This window comes from Lolium perenne, chromosome 1 (genome assembly GCF_019359855.2).
Source record: "Lolium perenne isolate Kyuss_39 chromosome 1, Kyuss_2.0, whole genome shotgun sequence".
NCBI classification, from domain to species: Eukaryota; Viridiplantae; Streptophyta; class Magnoliopsida; order Poales; family Poaceae; genus Lolium; species Lolium perenne.
In genome coordinates, this window is record NC_067244.2 from 21019074 (window position 1) to 21034400 (window position 15327).

General features: G+C 56.4%; 1 protein-coding gene and 1 long non-coding RNA gene across 2 annotated transcripts; one reads left to right on the forward strand and one right to left on the reverse strand.

The window, feature by feature from the left end:
* Positions 1 to 3864: 3864 nt before the first annotated feature.
* LOC139831720 (uncharacterized) lies at positions 3865 to 5661 on the reverse strand. The gene is made up of 3 exons (XM_071821045.1): positions 5363 to 5661; positions 5035 to 5253; positions 3865 to 3939 (listed from the first exon to the last, which is right to left on the reverse strand). The coding sequence occupies exons 1-3, from the start codon at positions 5537 to 5539 to the stop codon at positions 3865 to 3867; spliced, it is 471 nt and encodes a 156-aa protein (XP_071677146.1). The 5' UTR covers positions 5540 to 5661.
* Positions 5662 to 14562: 8901 nt separating this feature from the next.
* LOC139836030 (uncharacterized) lies at positions 14563 to 14927 on the forward strand. Its single transcript, XR_011751791.1, has 3 exons — positions 14563 to 14648; positions 14727 to 14780; positions 14869 to 14927. It is a non-coding gene; the product is annotated as an uncharacterized lncRNA (long non-coding RNA).
* Positions 14928 to 15327: the final 400 nt, after the last annotated feature.

Genomic DNA, 15327 nt, shown 5'->3' on the forward strand with positions numbered 1-15327 from the left:
CTCCCAAGGGAGACCGGCTGGACTACGTCCTGCAGATCCACTTCGCCGCATCCAACAATGTGGCGGAGTATGAAGCGCTCATTCATGGGCTGAAGCTGGCCAAGGAGATTGGCGTGCGTCGCATACTTTGCTTCGGCGACTCCGACTTGGTCATACAGCAAGCATCTGGCGACTGGGACGCGAAGGACGCCAATATGGCCTCGTACCGCTTCCATGTCCAGCAGTTATCCGGCTTCTTCGACGGCTGCGAATTCCACCATGTGCCACGAGCAAACAACGAAGCGGCTGATACCTTATCCAAGATTGGCTCAACCCGGCAAGCCATCCCGCCGGGTGTCGCCTTGGCGGTTCTCAAGAAGCCGTCCATCACACCGTCACCGGACTCGGATTCAATATTCGTGCCGGCTGACCCGGGGGCTGCTCAGCCGAACCCGGGGGCTTCATCGCCCAAGTCGGGGGCTAACAAGCCGAACCCGCCGGCTAGCATGCCGAACCCGGGGACTCTTCAGTCCAACCCGGGGGCTTCATCGCCAAACTCGGGGGCTAGCAAGCCGAACCCGCCGGCTAGCAAGCCGGACCCGGCGACCATGCAGTCGAATCCGGAAGCTCCCACGCAGGAGGCCCTGTTGGTCAGCGTATTCGAGATAAGATGCGTACCTTCATGGGCACAAGAATTCCTCTCCTACCTCACCGACGGTGCGCTGCCTGATGATAGAGTCCAGGCCAGGCAGATTGAGAGAAGGGCCAAGGCCTATACCATCATCAACCACCAGCTGTACAAACGCAGCGTAAGTGGGGTGTTCCAGCGGTGCGTCGAGCCGGCTGAAGGGATTGAACTCCTACGGGAAATCCATCAAGGAGAGTGCGGACATCACGCCTCATCCAGAGCCATAGTGGCCAAAGCCTTCCGGCACGGCTTTTACTGGCCGACTGCGCTCAGAGACGCAGAAGATTTGGTGAAGAAGTGCAACGGCTGTCAGCGCTTCGCAAAGCAAAGACACCAGCCGGCTTCCGCCTTGAAAACCATCCCCATCACATGGCCATTTGCCGTATGGGGCTTGGATATGGTGGGCCCATTCAGAACGGCGCGAGGCGGCATGACACATCTCTTGGTGATGATTGATAAATTCACCAAGTGGATCGAAGCCAAGCCAATCAAGAAACTGGACGGGTCCACAGCCGTCACATTCCTCAAGGAAATCATTGTGAGATTCGGCTACCCCCACACCATCATCACCGACAACGGCACCAACTTCTCCCAAGGCATCTTCTCTCGCTATTGCGGGGAAATGGGGATCCGGATGGCCCTATCTTCCGTGGCACACCCAGAGTCCAACGGACAAGTGGAGAAGGCCAACGGCTTAGTACTAGCCGGCATCCGGCCCCGGCTGGTGGAGCCGCTCGAGCGAGCAGCCGGCTGCTGGATTGAAGAATTGCCCAATGTGCTGTGGAGCCTGCGCACAACGACAAATCGCTCAGTCGGCTTCACACCATTTTTCCTCGTATACGGGGCCGAAGCCGTCCTGCCGACTGATATCGAGCACGACGCGCCAAGGATCAAGCTCTACACAGAAGCCGAAGCCAAAAAAGCTTGCGAAGATGGAGTTGACCTGGTCGAAGAGGCCCGGCTGCTGGCTGAGTCTAGATCTACCATCTACCAGCAAAGCCTCCGACGCTACCACAGCCGGAAGGTCCAGTCCTTAGCATTCCGAGAAGGAGACCTAGTGCTCCGGCTGATCCAGCGGACAGCCGGACAGCATAAACTGTCATCCCCATGGGAGGGTCCCTTCATCGTGAGCAAGGCAGTAGGCAATGATTCCTACTATCTCATAGATGCCCAAGAGGCTAAGAAAAACAAGCCGGACAAGGCTGACGAGGAGACTAAGCGTCCCTGGAATGTCAGGTTACTCCGCCCATTTTACACATGAGAGCAGGAATGTATGTATCCCTTGTATCCCTTTTGTGAGTTATAAAAAAGCTCGCGCCAAGAGCGCCGTTTCCGACAAGTTTTTCGCGTATTTTACCTTGTTTCGCCAATTGGCTTGAACCCTCTCACGCGGCCGGCTCAGTAACGTGATCCGGTTTCCGACAGCCGGCTTCCGATCCAGCTACAGACCGCAACCCGGCTGTCCGGCTGGCGGGAGTAAGGCCTAGGGAGCCGGCACGCGAAAAACGACTAAGAGAAAGAGTAAAAGCGAGTTGACTTGCAACTTTTCACAAAAGTGCCGGATTACCGAATTCAGCTCGTTCGACTGAAATACTGTCGGCCTCACCCAGTGGCCCGCTCTTGATCCGGCGACGGACCGCAAGTCGGACGTACGACCGGCAAGGGCACAGCCAAAGAGTGGGGCGGATGGGAAAAAGCGAACGAGTCGAAAGAAAGCAACTCGGCACACAAATGATTAACAAACACACTAAAGTGTGACTTAATAAAAGGATAATAATATTGTCTTACATCTGCACCCGGCATCCCGGGGATTTAATAAACTGTCTTGCAAAGGAACAACTGAAAAGCAGGAAATCTAAGCCGGAGGGGCATCAGTGGAGCCGGCGGCCGGGTCGTCCTCAGGCACATCTTCCGCCTCCTCATCATCCATGTATTCTCCATCGGATGGAGGAGGGTTCGGGTCCGCGACGAAGAGCGTCTTGTCAACGAAGTCGGCGATGGTGCTGGCTCGAGCAAGGCGGGCGGCCTTGAAGTCGGCTGGGAGCTTGTCCTCCACGCCGGCTCGCCGGAACTCAAGCTGCCCCAGGTCCACCTCGTTGTACCAGGAGAGGACGAAGGACAGCGCCATATCGGCACCGGCGCGCGTGGCCGACTCCTTCCAGTCGAGGAAGCGGTCCGGCGCCTGCTCCATCGAGGAGATGAGGCCGGAGATGTCTTGCGGCGCCGCCTCCCCAGGCCACAGCATGGGCACCAGCTCTTCGGCCGCCTTCCGCAGCTCCCAGCCGAGCTTGGTGACGGGCTCGATGCGGGCAGCCATGGACGCCAGATGGTCCTCCATGGAGAAGTACTCTGAGCTGCCCTCGCCGGTTTCCCGCCTCCTGGAATCGCGCGCGATGCCAACGGCTGCCAAAGCCGCCTCCTGCGTCTCCGGGAAGGCCACTGCAAGAAGAAGAAGCAAGTCAGAAACCATCAAAGCTGAAATAAGCTGAAAAATGCAAATTTTCGAAGTCCTAAACCAAAAGGAAAAGCCTGGCGGCAGCCGGCAAGAACCGACTGCCACCAGCCCAAAGATGAGGATAACGAGGAAATCAGAAGTTTCTGCTGCCGGCTGCCAACAAAAGCCGGCAGTCGACAGCCGAAAGCCGGCAAGGGGAAGGAACATAAAGATGCACTCACCCGCCAAGCTGCGATCAAGCGCGCTAAAATCGTCGGTCCAACGCTTGGCGGTAGCCGTCAGCTCTGTGGACTTGGCAGTGACCTCCTCCTGCAGCGCAAGCCGCTGCTTCTCCACCTCCGACAGCCGCCGGCTCAGATCGTCCACCTTCTCCTTCTCCGCCGACCTGAGGGAGTTGAGCTCGGTGATGTGGTTCTTCTCCAGCAGGCGCAGCCGTGTCAGCTCCTGCTCAGCCAGCTTGAGCTTGCCGGCGGCGGATCGGCCCGCCTCCTCGCTCTCGGCGCACTGCGCGCGAGCGGCTCGGAGATCCGACTCCAGCTGCGGGACTTTGGCGGCTTCAGCTGCGGGGCGGCCGGAAAGAAATATCAGCCAACCAAGATTAAAAAGAAAATAAGACATCAAGTCGAAAGAAGCGTAGAGCTCACCCTTGACGACCTCCAGCTCACGAGCCAAGGCGGCCCGCTCGATCTTGGCCCGGTGGTAGCTGGTCACCACCTGGTTGTACAAGACGGTGCGCCGCTCCTCAACCGTCTGAAAGAATCAGTTGTTTAGACGAAACCTGAGCCGGCTTCAGGCAGCCGGCCCACGTCTCGGAGGGCTACCAGGACAAGAAAATCGCAGAAGAAAAGAAAACACACCTTCTCAGCATCCTCCAGCGTCGGCAGCTGGGCAAGGGTCTCGGCGGCCTTGGTCTTGAGGCTGGCGCGATAGCCGGAGAAAAGCATCTTCATGGGCGCCGTGCCAGGCTGCCCCTCCCGGCTGAGTACCTCGCAGGAGTTCGCCTGATGCCATGCCCTCTCCATGGTTCCTGCCGCCGAAGGCTGGAGTCGGAGGCGGACGGCACAGCCACCAGCCGGGCACCCTTGGCCACATGAAGGCCCTCAGACGGGCCCGCTGCGCCCTCCGTCCTCACCAGCGCGCGCGAGTCAGCGCCCCCAGTGCGCGCCGGCTCGTCCCTTGCCGGCTCTGCCTGGCCGGCTCCTACGGTGTCGGCTGCGGCGGCGGCGTCGTTCCGGGCGCAGCGGATGGCCCAGCCGGCCCGATTGTCTCCGGCGCACGGGCGCCCCCTCGGACTCTCGTCCAACTCCACCACGGTGGGCCTGCTGCCGGCTCCGGCCGCAGCGGCGCGGCCCTGCCGGCGCCGGTCCCGGGAGCAGCCCCGCCGGCTCCGGCCCCGGCTGAAGGCGGCATGCCCCGCCCGGCCCCAGCGGCTGGGTCCAGAAGAGGGGTCCGGCGCGGGAACATGTCGTCCAGCGTCGGCTGCCGCGTTGGCTCGACCCGCATGCCGCGATCCGGCGCGGAGGCTAGCGGCACGGCAAAGGAAGACGCCCCTGTCGCAGGCGGCGGCGGCGTAGGTGCGCGCGAGGAAGGCTGTGGCGTCTGCTCCCTCCTCTGGCGCGGAAGCGGCGACACCACGCGTGGAGCTTGCCGGGAGCCGCCGCCCTGGGCAAACTTGATAGGGGCCCTAGCCGGATAAACAGAAAGATAATAAGCACAAAAGTAAGGAAAGAAAAGGAATCAAACAAGAAAAAGAGAGAGAGAGAACTCACCCGGCTTGCTCCGGGACCTTCTTCGGCGGCTGCCGGCGCTGCTTCTTCGCCCTCGACTCCGCGGCGGCGGTGGAGCCGGCTCTCTTCGTGCCCTTGGGCGCCGAAGTCGCCGTGGTGCTTGGCGGCCTCGTGCGCAGAGGCACGGCAGGGATTGGCCCCGTGCCGGACGTCGCCGGCTCCTCCTCCTCCTGGTGCTCTGGTGAAGGGGGCGGATTGTGCTCCCCCTGGCCGCCTAGATCAGGCGCCTGCGGCAGGTCGTCGTCGCCGGCATGATCGCCGGCTTGGTCAGCCGAATCGACGAGATCCGGCGTCCACCTCTTCGTCGCCAGGTCGCCGTCCTCGGCGTTCTGGCGCTCAAAAACCTAGAAAGACAGAAAAACATGAGCATATGACAAGCCGGAAGTCGGCAGAAGAAAAAGGAAGTCGGCCTCGCAGCCGCAAGCCGGAAAATGGCAAAGACACAAAGCTTACCCGCGCCGGTGGATGGTTCCTGTCGCAGGGCACCAGCCCGTAGCTCCAGTCCTCCGCCAGGTTCGCCTTGGTGATGTGGTTCACCCGGCTGGCCACCTGGGCCTTGGTGAGCGGCACCTTGGACGTCCGGTTCGGATCGAGCCGGCCGGACATGTGCCCGATCTTGTGGGTGCGCATCTGGAGCGGCAGCACCCGGCGCTCGGCGATAGTGCAGAGAAGATCTTCGGCAGTCAGCCCGCCAGCGGTGGCTGTCGCCAGGAGATCCCAGAGCAGGTTCACCTCGGCGTTCTGGTCCGTCGAGCGGGTGTTGTGGCTCCAGTTGATCCGGCCGACTGGAGGAGCCGGATTGAACTCCGGCAGGTTGATCCGGTCGACGAGCTCCCCCTCGTTGCGCACGTAGAAGAATGACATTTGCCAGTTCTTCACCGAGTCGACGGTGGGGATCTTGGGGAAAGGCGTACCAGGCCGGGTGTAGATCGAGGCGGCGCCGCAGGCTCGCAGGCGGCCGTCGTTGGTCTGCGCCTTCAAGAAGAAGAGCCGGCTCCAGAAGTCGATGTCGGGCCACAAACCGGCGTAAGCCTCCATGAACGCTACGAAGCAGCTCAGGAGGACGCACGCGTTGGCCGGCAGGTGGTGCGGCTGGAGGCCGAAGTGGTCGAGGAATTGCCGGAAGAAGGGCGAGGCCGGCAGACCCAGCCCGCGATCAAGGTGCGCGCCGAAGACGACGCGCTCGCCGTTCCTCGGCTCGGGCTCCGTCTCCTCGCCGGGCACCCGCGTGATGACCGACTGCGGGATCCGCCGGAGGCGTACCAGGCGCTCGATGTCGTCCTCCTGCATGTAGGAGCCCCTCCACGATCCGCTGGGGGACGCCATTGACGAGGTCGAGGAAGAAGATGACCAGGAGAGGCTGAACGGCGAGGAAGAACCTTGCGATCGCGGCGGCGACAGCGGCGGCTGAGGACGCTCCGTCAAGACGCGCGGCCCCGTGGCGCTGGATTGGCGGAGTGGCGGCGGCGGATCGGTGGAGATTCGCCCGCCGGAGTTCGCCAGCGGAAGATGTTCGCCGGAGCAGCAGCGAGCTCGAGCGCAGAGAGCGGTGGGAGCAGGAGCGCGAGGAGGAAGAGAATGGCAAGTGGCCGCCTCGAGGCGCTCCCCCGCGGCATTTATAGCCTCCTGCCGCGGGCGGTTGGCCTCCAAGTGGCGGTCGTGGGCCGTAACTCCCCGGATTTACTGCGCCGTAACTGCGCGTAACTCCTCCCACGTCCACAACGGTTATCGAAAACGGCCACACCACGTCGCCCACTACCGCACCGGATCCGGAGAGACATTGATGTGACCAGACGAACCGACCGTCGGGCCAGGCGTCAGACCCGTCAAGTCGGGCGCAGGACCCGAGGCGGCGAAGACTCCGGCGCGCCGCAAGCCGGAGCCGGACCAAAAGTTCCACTCGAACCAAAATTCATCAGCAAGGCGGAGGCACCATCAGATCTTGCGAGAAAGCAAAAATTGTACAAGTGTAAAAAGCGGCCGGCTGGGGAGCAGCCGGCAGGAACGAGCCGGATGAGGGCGCAGCCGGCTGAATGGAAATTCTCAGTCGGCCCCTCCAAGTGCCGTCTAATATATTCGAGAAGCCAGGAAAACCTGCCTAGGTCCTTCTAAACGTAGGACCTTGCCAGCTTCGGGGGCTAATGTCGGGGGGAAGACCCCGGATAGGGCAATGGACGCGGAGCAGCCGGCTGGCCACTGGCCGGCTCGCGGCAAAGGCCGGCTGAGGAGCAGCCGGCTGGCGCCGTGGCCGGCTGGTCCGGAAGCCGGTTGGCTCTAGGTCCTAGTCGGCCTAGCTGCGGCCACCAATGCTGTAGCTGGGCCGGCTTCTACAAGCCATATCCGACTGGGGTTTGTACCTCAGACCGACTCGAGGCTGGCGAGTCTTGCACTGGAAGGAACCGGGTTGGCGATCCGGGTTCCCAAAGTCCACGCTAGCTCCATCTTCCGTAAAGCGCAGGGCACTGTGGAGCAATAGTGCCACGCGTCGGACAGACCGTCAGAGCTTACGACGGTCCGTACTGGTTACAGTGGCTGACGGTGACAGGGACACCTCCTCCATACCGCTGACCGTGGCAGCCGGATGGGACAGGCCATGATGCTCAACCACTCCTGACGTCACCGCCTCGGGAAGGAGCGGAAGCCGAAGCCGGCCAAGCCGGCCAGTAGACTATAGGGTCTTATGTGTAAAAGTGCCGGCGCCTATATAAGCCGCGCTACCCCTCTAGTGCAGGGGTGATCGATCATTTATTGCTTTCACCTACCTACAGAGCTGCCCTGTGAGAGAGACCATCGTCTCCCTTAGCCTCTCAGGGCCAGCCGGACACAGCTCTAGGAGCACCACTGTACTGTGTGATCATCATATACACTCATAGCAGGAGTAGAGGTTTTACCTCCACCGGAGGGCCTCGAACCTGGGTACGTCGCCGTGTCGCTCGTGCCCATACCCGCTTCCGGATACCGCCGTGAGATCCCTCAGGACCACTTCTATTAGCCACCCTATGGCATATGCCGTGACGATACCACGACATAATGGGTGCAAAGCATATGATGCAAGAGCTTAATCATGAGCACAACAATTGCCAAGTATCACATTACCCAAGACATTTATAGCAATTACTACATGTATCATTTTCCAATTCCAACCATATAACAATTTAACGAAGGAGAAACTTCGCCATGAATACTATGAGTAGAAACCAAGGACATACTTGTCCATATGCTACAGCGGAGCGTGTCTCTCTCCCATAAAGTGAATGCTAGGATCCATTTTATTCAAACAAAACAAAAAAAAAACAAAAACAAACCGACGCGCCAAGAAAAAGTCATAAGATGTGATGGAATAAAAATATAGTTTCAGGGGAGGAACCTGATAATGTTATCGATGAAGAAGGGGATGCCTTGGGCATCCCCAAGCTTAGACGCTTGAGTCTTCTTGATATATGCAGGGGTGAACCACCGGGGCATCCCCAAGCTTAGAGCTTTCACTCTCCTTGATCATGTTGCATCATACTCCTCTCTTGATCCTTGAAAACTTCCTCCACACCAAACTCGAAACAACTCATTAGAGGGTTAGTGCACAATAAAAATTAACATATTCAGAGGTGACACAATCATTCTTAACACTTCTGGACATTGCATAATGCTACTGGACATTAATGGATCAAAGAAATTCATCCAACATAGCAAAAGAGGCAATGCGGAATAAAAGGCAGAATCTGTCAAAACAGAACAGTTCGTATTGACGAATTTTAAAATGGCACCAGACTTGCTCAAATGAAAATGCTCAAATTGAATGAAAGTTGCGTACATATCTGAGGATCATGCACGTAAATTGGCTTAATTTTCTGAGCTACCTACAGGGAGGTGGACCCAGATTCGTGACAGCAAAGAAATCTGGAACTGCGCAGTAATCCAAATCTAGTACTTACTTTTCTATCAACGGCTTAACTTGGCACAACAAAACACAAAACTAAGATAAGGAGAGGTTGCTACAGTAGTAAACAACTTCCAAGACACAAAATAAAAACAAAGTACTGTAGGTAAAAACATGGGTTGTCTCCCATAAGCGCTTTTCTTTAACGCCTTTCAGCTAGGCGCAGAAAGTGTGTATCAAGTATTATCGAAGGGTGGTACTTCTACAGCGGGGTGTGGATTTTTCTCAACCAGGCATAGTATATTAGATACATAAGTTTTAGCATCTCCCTTTTCATTAGTCTTAGGCGTGCTACTCTCATCAAACAAATTTTCAGGAACAAGCCAAGCATAGTTATTTTCTAGTGCATCATTCATAGCTAAGAGTTTACATGGTATTGGTGCTTTGATCTCCCCACCATCATCAATATTATTAGTGTATCTTATTCTATCCATATCCATCTTTTCAAGGAGACTAACAAAATTAGTATTCGAACCAAGCATATTAAATTTAGCAAACACCTTTCTAGCTTCTCTTGCTAGACCACCAAATTCTCTAAGAAGGGTTTCTAAAACAAAATCTTTCTTTTCCCCTTCTTCCATATCACCAAGTGTGAGAAACATGTGTTGGATTATAGGATTAAGATTAACAAATTTAGTTTCCAACAGGCGAACTAAATGTGCAGCAGCAATTTCATAAGTAGGCGCAAGGTCTACCAAGTGTCTATCTTCAAAATTTTCAATGGTACTAACATGATTGAAGAATTCTTCTATATTATTTCTCCCAATTATAGACCCACGTCCTACCGGTATGTCTTTTGTGGTAAAATTAAAAGGAAACATGATGAATCAAGTAAAGTAAATGCAAGTAACTAATTTTTTTGTGTTTTTGATATAGCAAACAAGATAGCAAACAAAGTAAAACTAGCAACTAATTTTTTTTGTATTTTGATTTAGTGCAGCAAACAAAGTAGTAAATAAAACTAAGCAAGACAAAAACAAAGTAAAGAGAATGAGAAGTGGAGACTCCCCTTGCAGCATGTCTTGATCTCCCCGGCAACGGCGCCAGAAATTTAGCTTGATGACGTGTCGTCGTGGTGAACGAGCAGATGCCATAGGATGGCTTAGATTGGGGCCGAATGGACGCAAGAGGATTCGGGGGAGGGTTTGCGATCAGGTGGGAAGAGATTCCGGATGGTTTCCTCAAGAACTTGGCCAAGGCCAGAGGTTGAAGAAGAAAGACACAAGGAAGAACTCCCTCTAGATCACCATTTTCATTGATGCACAAGCTACAGGCTCTGCCTTCCTACACACGCGCGTACATACTTGCTCTCTCTTTGAGAAGGGCTGCCCCCTCTCCTTATATAGGGGAGAGGGTGGCTTACACTGCAAGAAACCCTAACGGCATCTTTGACTGGACAAACTACTTTACAGAGCTACTGTACAAAGCTACTTTAATCATAGATGACACCGGGGCCTTCTTTTATCAGGGCTGCTGATGTCCTCCGGCTTCTTTGGACGTCACCTCTCTCTTTGGCGCCAGGGCTCTGAATAAAGTTACTTTGCTTGGCTCATCCTTGTCTTCTTGCTCTGAAGAGAATCTTTGACCAGACCTGCCGACAGGCTCTCCTTTCCGGTATCTTCTATACCGGGTTCCGGCATACCCCTTTGGGGATACCGGTTTAGCCTTGCTCTCCCGGATTCCTACTAGGCTTCCGGCAAGAACATTAAACCGGTATCTTGATGGCTCAAACCATCCGGTTTGGCATGCCTTTGGCATACCGGGGGTTATCCCCCCAACATTAGTCCCCGAAGCTGGTATAGTCTGGAGGATCCTATCCTACGGACCATGCCAGGTTTTCATCTTTTTAAGATACCGGTTTAGTCACTCATCTTTTGAGCTTGGTTCCGGCACCTTTACCCTTGTTCCTTTTCTTCTCTTCGCAAGGCTTGTTCCGGCACCTCTTTTCTCCGGCACCTTGTGTCTTTACTCCCTCCTCGGCGAAGTCGAGAATATATCGGGTCCCGCGCTGCCGCTGACATGCGCACCGTGAATCGACGCGCCGTTGTCCGCTGTCACATCGTTTCGACTCCCGCGCACGCATTAAATGCAGCGCGGATCCCACTAGCCGCTCTGGATCCTTTGGGTATCTCCGTGTGGCCTCCTGTTTTTGCGTGTATCTCCTTGACACGTGGCGGCCCATGATGCGAACCGCCGTGGGCCGCGAGGCGAACCGCCGCGGCCCAGCGGTTCCACGCCCACTTTCTCTCTCTTATATAAACGCAACTGCCCGTTCCTCTTCATCTTCTTCGCATTCTTCTCCTTCGCGCACAGAGCTCCACGCCTTTGCGCCTCCGCCGCTCTCCGTCCGCCGTCGCCCGTTCGAGCTTCGGTGCCCGGCGAACTCACGCCGTGCCGCCGCCGGACTTCGCTGTGCGGAGATCTTCGGCAAGAACTTCTTTGCGTCGCCGCATTTGTGCTTCTTCGCGAGCTTCTCCGCCTCGCCGTCGACGGTGCTCGCCGGCGGCTGTAGACCCGCTTCTTCGCCAGCAAACTCTCTCCCAGCGACCGCGCCGCTCAAGGTTGGTATTAATTTCTCTTTACTCGCCGTTCGCTTGCTTTCCGTATCTTGAGCCTTTGGTGTTCTCATTTGCTCCTTTTTCTTTGGTTTTCCTCTTACTCGTAGATCTTCACGCGGGGTTCGAGTCTGGGATTTCTGTTTCTCCACCTACCCTCGCGATGTCCGACGAGGAATCCTCCTCCGCATCTTCTTCTTCCCTTTCTCTTAAGCGCCGTAGACCTTCTCCCGGTGAATCTACGGCCTCAGATCCAATGGAAACCGATTCCGGCAGCCAGCAGGAATCCGGTAACCCCCAAGAGTCCGGCGGCAACCTAGAATCCGGTAGCTTTAGCCAAGCTTCCGTAGCCAAGAGGCCAGCAGCTCGCCAAGCCTCTAGCAGCTCCAGCCAATCTTCCGGCGAGGAGCCTTCCCCACCCACTCGCGGAGCCTGGATGGGCTCCAACGTTACCGAGTTCGAGATTGATTGGCTGTACCGGTCTCGAAGGATTCCGGAAGGAGTTTCCTGTCGGATTCCGGATGACGAGATCGAACCGGATCCGGAAGACGACGAGTTTGTTGTTTTTCTTGCTCACTTTGAGCGTGGCTTCGGCCTTCCCGCCTCTACTTTTTTCCGGGAGTTCCTAGATTTCTACGAACTCCAACCTCACCACCTTCCTGGCAACGCCATTTTCTATCTCTCTTGTTATGCCACCTTCATGGAGGCTTACATCGGCATTCGTCCCACTTGTGAGACGTTTGCCCGCTTCTTCAACTTGCGGATCAACTCCGTCCAGGGCAAGGAGATTCCTAAGCCCAAGCCGCCCGTGCAAAGGCGGCTCCCGCATCGTCGGCTCCCGCCAAGGGAGCACTTTTCTTAAGTTTACCGGCCTCGAGTCTTGCCGCACCTGGCAAGGAACTTTCTTCTACGTGCAGAACACCGGCCGCGCCGATCGCATCAACCTTCCTCCATACCAAGAGGGGCCCCCCAGCAGAGCCAACTGGAGCTACAACCCGAGGACAGAACATGCCGAAACCAATCGGGTGGTGCGCTTCTTGGCCTCTTTGAAGAAGGAGACCAACATCTGTTCCGACGATGTCATCCGGACTTTCATATCGCGCCGGGTGCTTCCTCTTAAGCGCCGCGCACATAGGATGAGCGAGATGTATGGCCCAGGCGATCCTACCAAGATCACCGGCCGTGCTCTCAAAGAAGAAAGATGTTGTTCTCAAGGCTAAGCAGATTTGTCAAACTGCTATGCCTTTTACTTGGGAATGGGGCCTCCTTCCCCTCAGCCTTCTAACCGTCCGACCCAAGAAGTAAGAGATTACGCACTTGGGGTTGTCTTTGCCGGTAAGTTTCTGCTTTTGCTAACCTTCTTTTTACCTTGTTTCAGGCCAGGGACCGCTTCCCTCTATCCAGGCAGAGCCGCGAGGACCTCTCCGGAAGCGTGCCTTTGACTCCTTCGACCCGGATCCCTACATCTATTGGAAGGACCTGAAGATGGGGAAGACCCCGCTGCACGCCTTGGCCGGGACCCGCCGGAGCCCACCGGAAACCCCGAGGAGCTGGTTGTGCTCGAGGTATTTTCTTTTCCGGCTTCTTATACTTTGCCATTATCGCTTTCTCGCGAATCGCTTCTTAGCCATATCCAACTCACAGATCCACGAGCGCGTGCCGCCTCGCGCCGATGCCGGTCCTGAGTTTGTGGACAAACTCATGGCCCAGGGCCAGAAGAACAAGCAGCCGGCATCTACCGCCGGCTCCAGCCATGCTCCTCCCTCCAAGCGCTTCCTGACGGAGCCCTTGGGGAGAAAGAAGTGGGCGTGCGCCGCCACGGGCGCAAAGCGATGCCAACCCCTACCGGGTAATTTCCTTTTCCGGCTTGCCTCCTTTTTTGCTAAGTTCCTTTTCCGGTTGCTTTTTCTCAACCACTTGTCTTTTCTCTTTTCTCAGCCCCGCTCAAACTTGGCCCGAGGCCATCGGCTCGAGGGATCCGCAAGGACCTCAACCCCTCCTCCTCGTTCAAGCCCGGCACCATCCGGTGCCGCAAGAACACCTCCGCCTCCCTTTCGGGGGCACAACCACCCGGGGCGTGCGGCCCCTTCACCGTCGATCACCGCACGGAGGAGGATCTTTCCTTCCTCCCGGAACACCAAGACACCGGCGCCGCAACACCGGCGCCGGAGAAGAAGAAGGCCGGGCGGGCGGAGCCTTTGCTCCTCCCGTCCTCGAAAGACAACTTCCGCGCCGGAATCTTCCGCGCCGGAAGGCTCCAAGACGGGTGACGCTCCTAGCGCTCCCCCTTCTCCACGCACCATCCTCATGCCTCCGCCTGAGGCTCCTCGCGCCCAGCCCTCCAAGGCCGCTCCTGGCGCGCCGCCGGCTAAGACTTCCGGGGCCTCTTCTACCGCGCCGCCGCCCAAGCCCTCCAAGCTCATCAAGGGGAAGGCGACGGCCTCCCGCGCCCCTTCGGGCGGCCAGCAGCCCTTGGTGCTGCACGTCTCCAAGGCTGCCAAAAGCGCCAGCATGAAGGCCACCGGCCTCCTCGGCCGCATTACGGAGTTTCAGCGCCAAGGCCGGGACCTGGGGCACCTCCTGCCGTACGCCCAAAAGTGGAACGCCGCGGACATCACTCCGGCGACCCGCGGCATGGGCAAGGATCGGCTGCCGGCACCTGATCCTGTCGGGGATCGGTGTTCTGAGGAGCACTTCATGCGGCTCCGGGCTGCCGTAAAAGAGCTTGACAGCGCGTGGTACGATTCCACGAACAATCTGACGGTATGTTCTATTAACTTTCAACCTTTGCCGGTTTCTTCGTTTCCGGTTCTGCTTTATCTTTTCCTTAGTTTCATGCCGGTTTCTCTCTTGTCTATCTTCCCAGTCCCCGAGTTTTGTGGTGAGAGCGCAGCTCTTAGCGCAAAACTTAACTTAAGTTTCTAGCGCAAAACCGCATCGCCAGTCCCGAGTTTCGGGTTAAACATCTTCTTCTTAACACATAATTTACCTTAGAAATGCGCAAAACCGGCACTGCCAGTCCCCGAGTTTCGGGTTAAGAACTTTGTTCTTAGCGCAAAACTTAACTTAGAAACGCAAAACCGGCACTGCCAGTCCCCGAGTTTCGGGTTAAGAACTTTGTTCTTAGCGCAAAATTTTACCTTATTTCTTCTTTTTCTTGAACAGGTCACCGCTGACACTCGGAAGGCCCTCTTCGAGGAGCTTTTATGGGAGCACCGGGAGCTCGCTGAGGCACATGACAAGTGCCAAGGTAAGTTTTTCGTTTCACCGGCATCTTTGCTACCGGAAACCTCTTTTCCTTGTGATATTTACAATTTCTGTTCAACAGTGATCCCGGAAGCTTCCATCGATGCTCTCAAGGAGCAGCTCGCCACGGCCCAACGTACTATTTTTTCCTTTCTCCTTTGAACTTGGTTTCTTTTCAGTTTTACTAGTGTAACCTTGCTAACACTCATTTTTTCCGGTTACAGGGGAAAAGGACGAGCTCAACCGGCAGCACCAGGATGAGCTGAACGCCCTCAAGACCAGCTACCAGGATCTCAAGTCTCAGCTGATTCAGTCGGGGCTCGATCACGCCAAGGCCCTCAAAGCCGCTGAAGTGAGCGCAGCGGCCAAGTTGGACGAGGCTCTGGAGGATGCTTCCAATGCCACTGTGGTGTTGCGGGCAGAGCTGGAGGAGATGGCCAAGGCCCGGAAGGGCGCCGAGGAGAAGGCCGCGCGGCTGGAGGAAGAGCGTAAAGAGTGCGATCAGCTGATCCTGCAGACCGATACACTTGCCCTCCGTAAGTTGTTTTCTTTTACATTTTGACTACTGCATACGAGCCTTTTTTCTTTCTACCCCATTCTCTTTCCGTTATCTTTCATTCCGGACTCTTTTCCTTCCGGTCTCTTTTTCTTCCGGACTCTTCTCCTTCCGGTCTCTTTTCTTC

What these genes read in the sequence shown, in the direction of transcription:
- LOC139831720 (XM_071821045.1), bottom strand. Translation starts at nt 5,539, where the DNA reads ATGCGCACCCACAAGATCGGGCACATGTCCGGCCGGCTCGATCCGAAC. An exon ending in GGAACCATCCACCGGCGCGG is followed by an intron (nt 5,254 to 5,362) that starts GTAAGCTTTGTG and finishes CTGTCTTTCTAG; the next exon opens with GTTTTTGAGCGCCAGAACGC. An exon ending in GCACGGGGCCAATCCCTGCC is followed by an intron (nt 3,940 to 5,034) that starts GTGCCTCTGCGC and finishes TTGTCCTGGTAG; the next exon opens with CCCTCCGAGACGTGGGCCGG.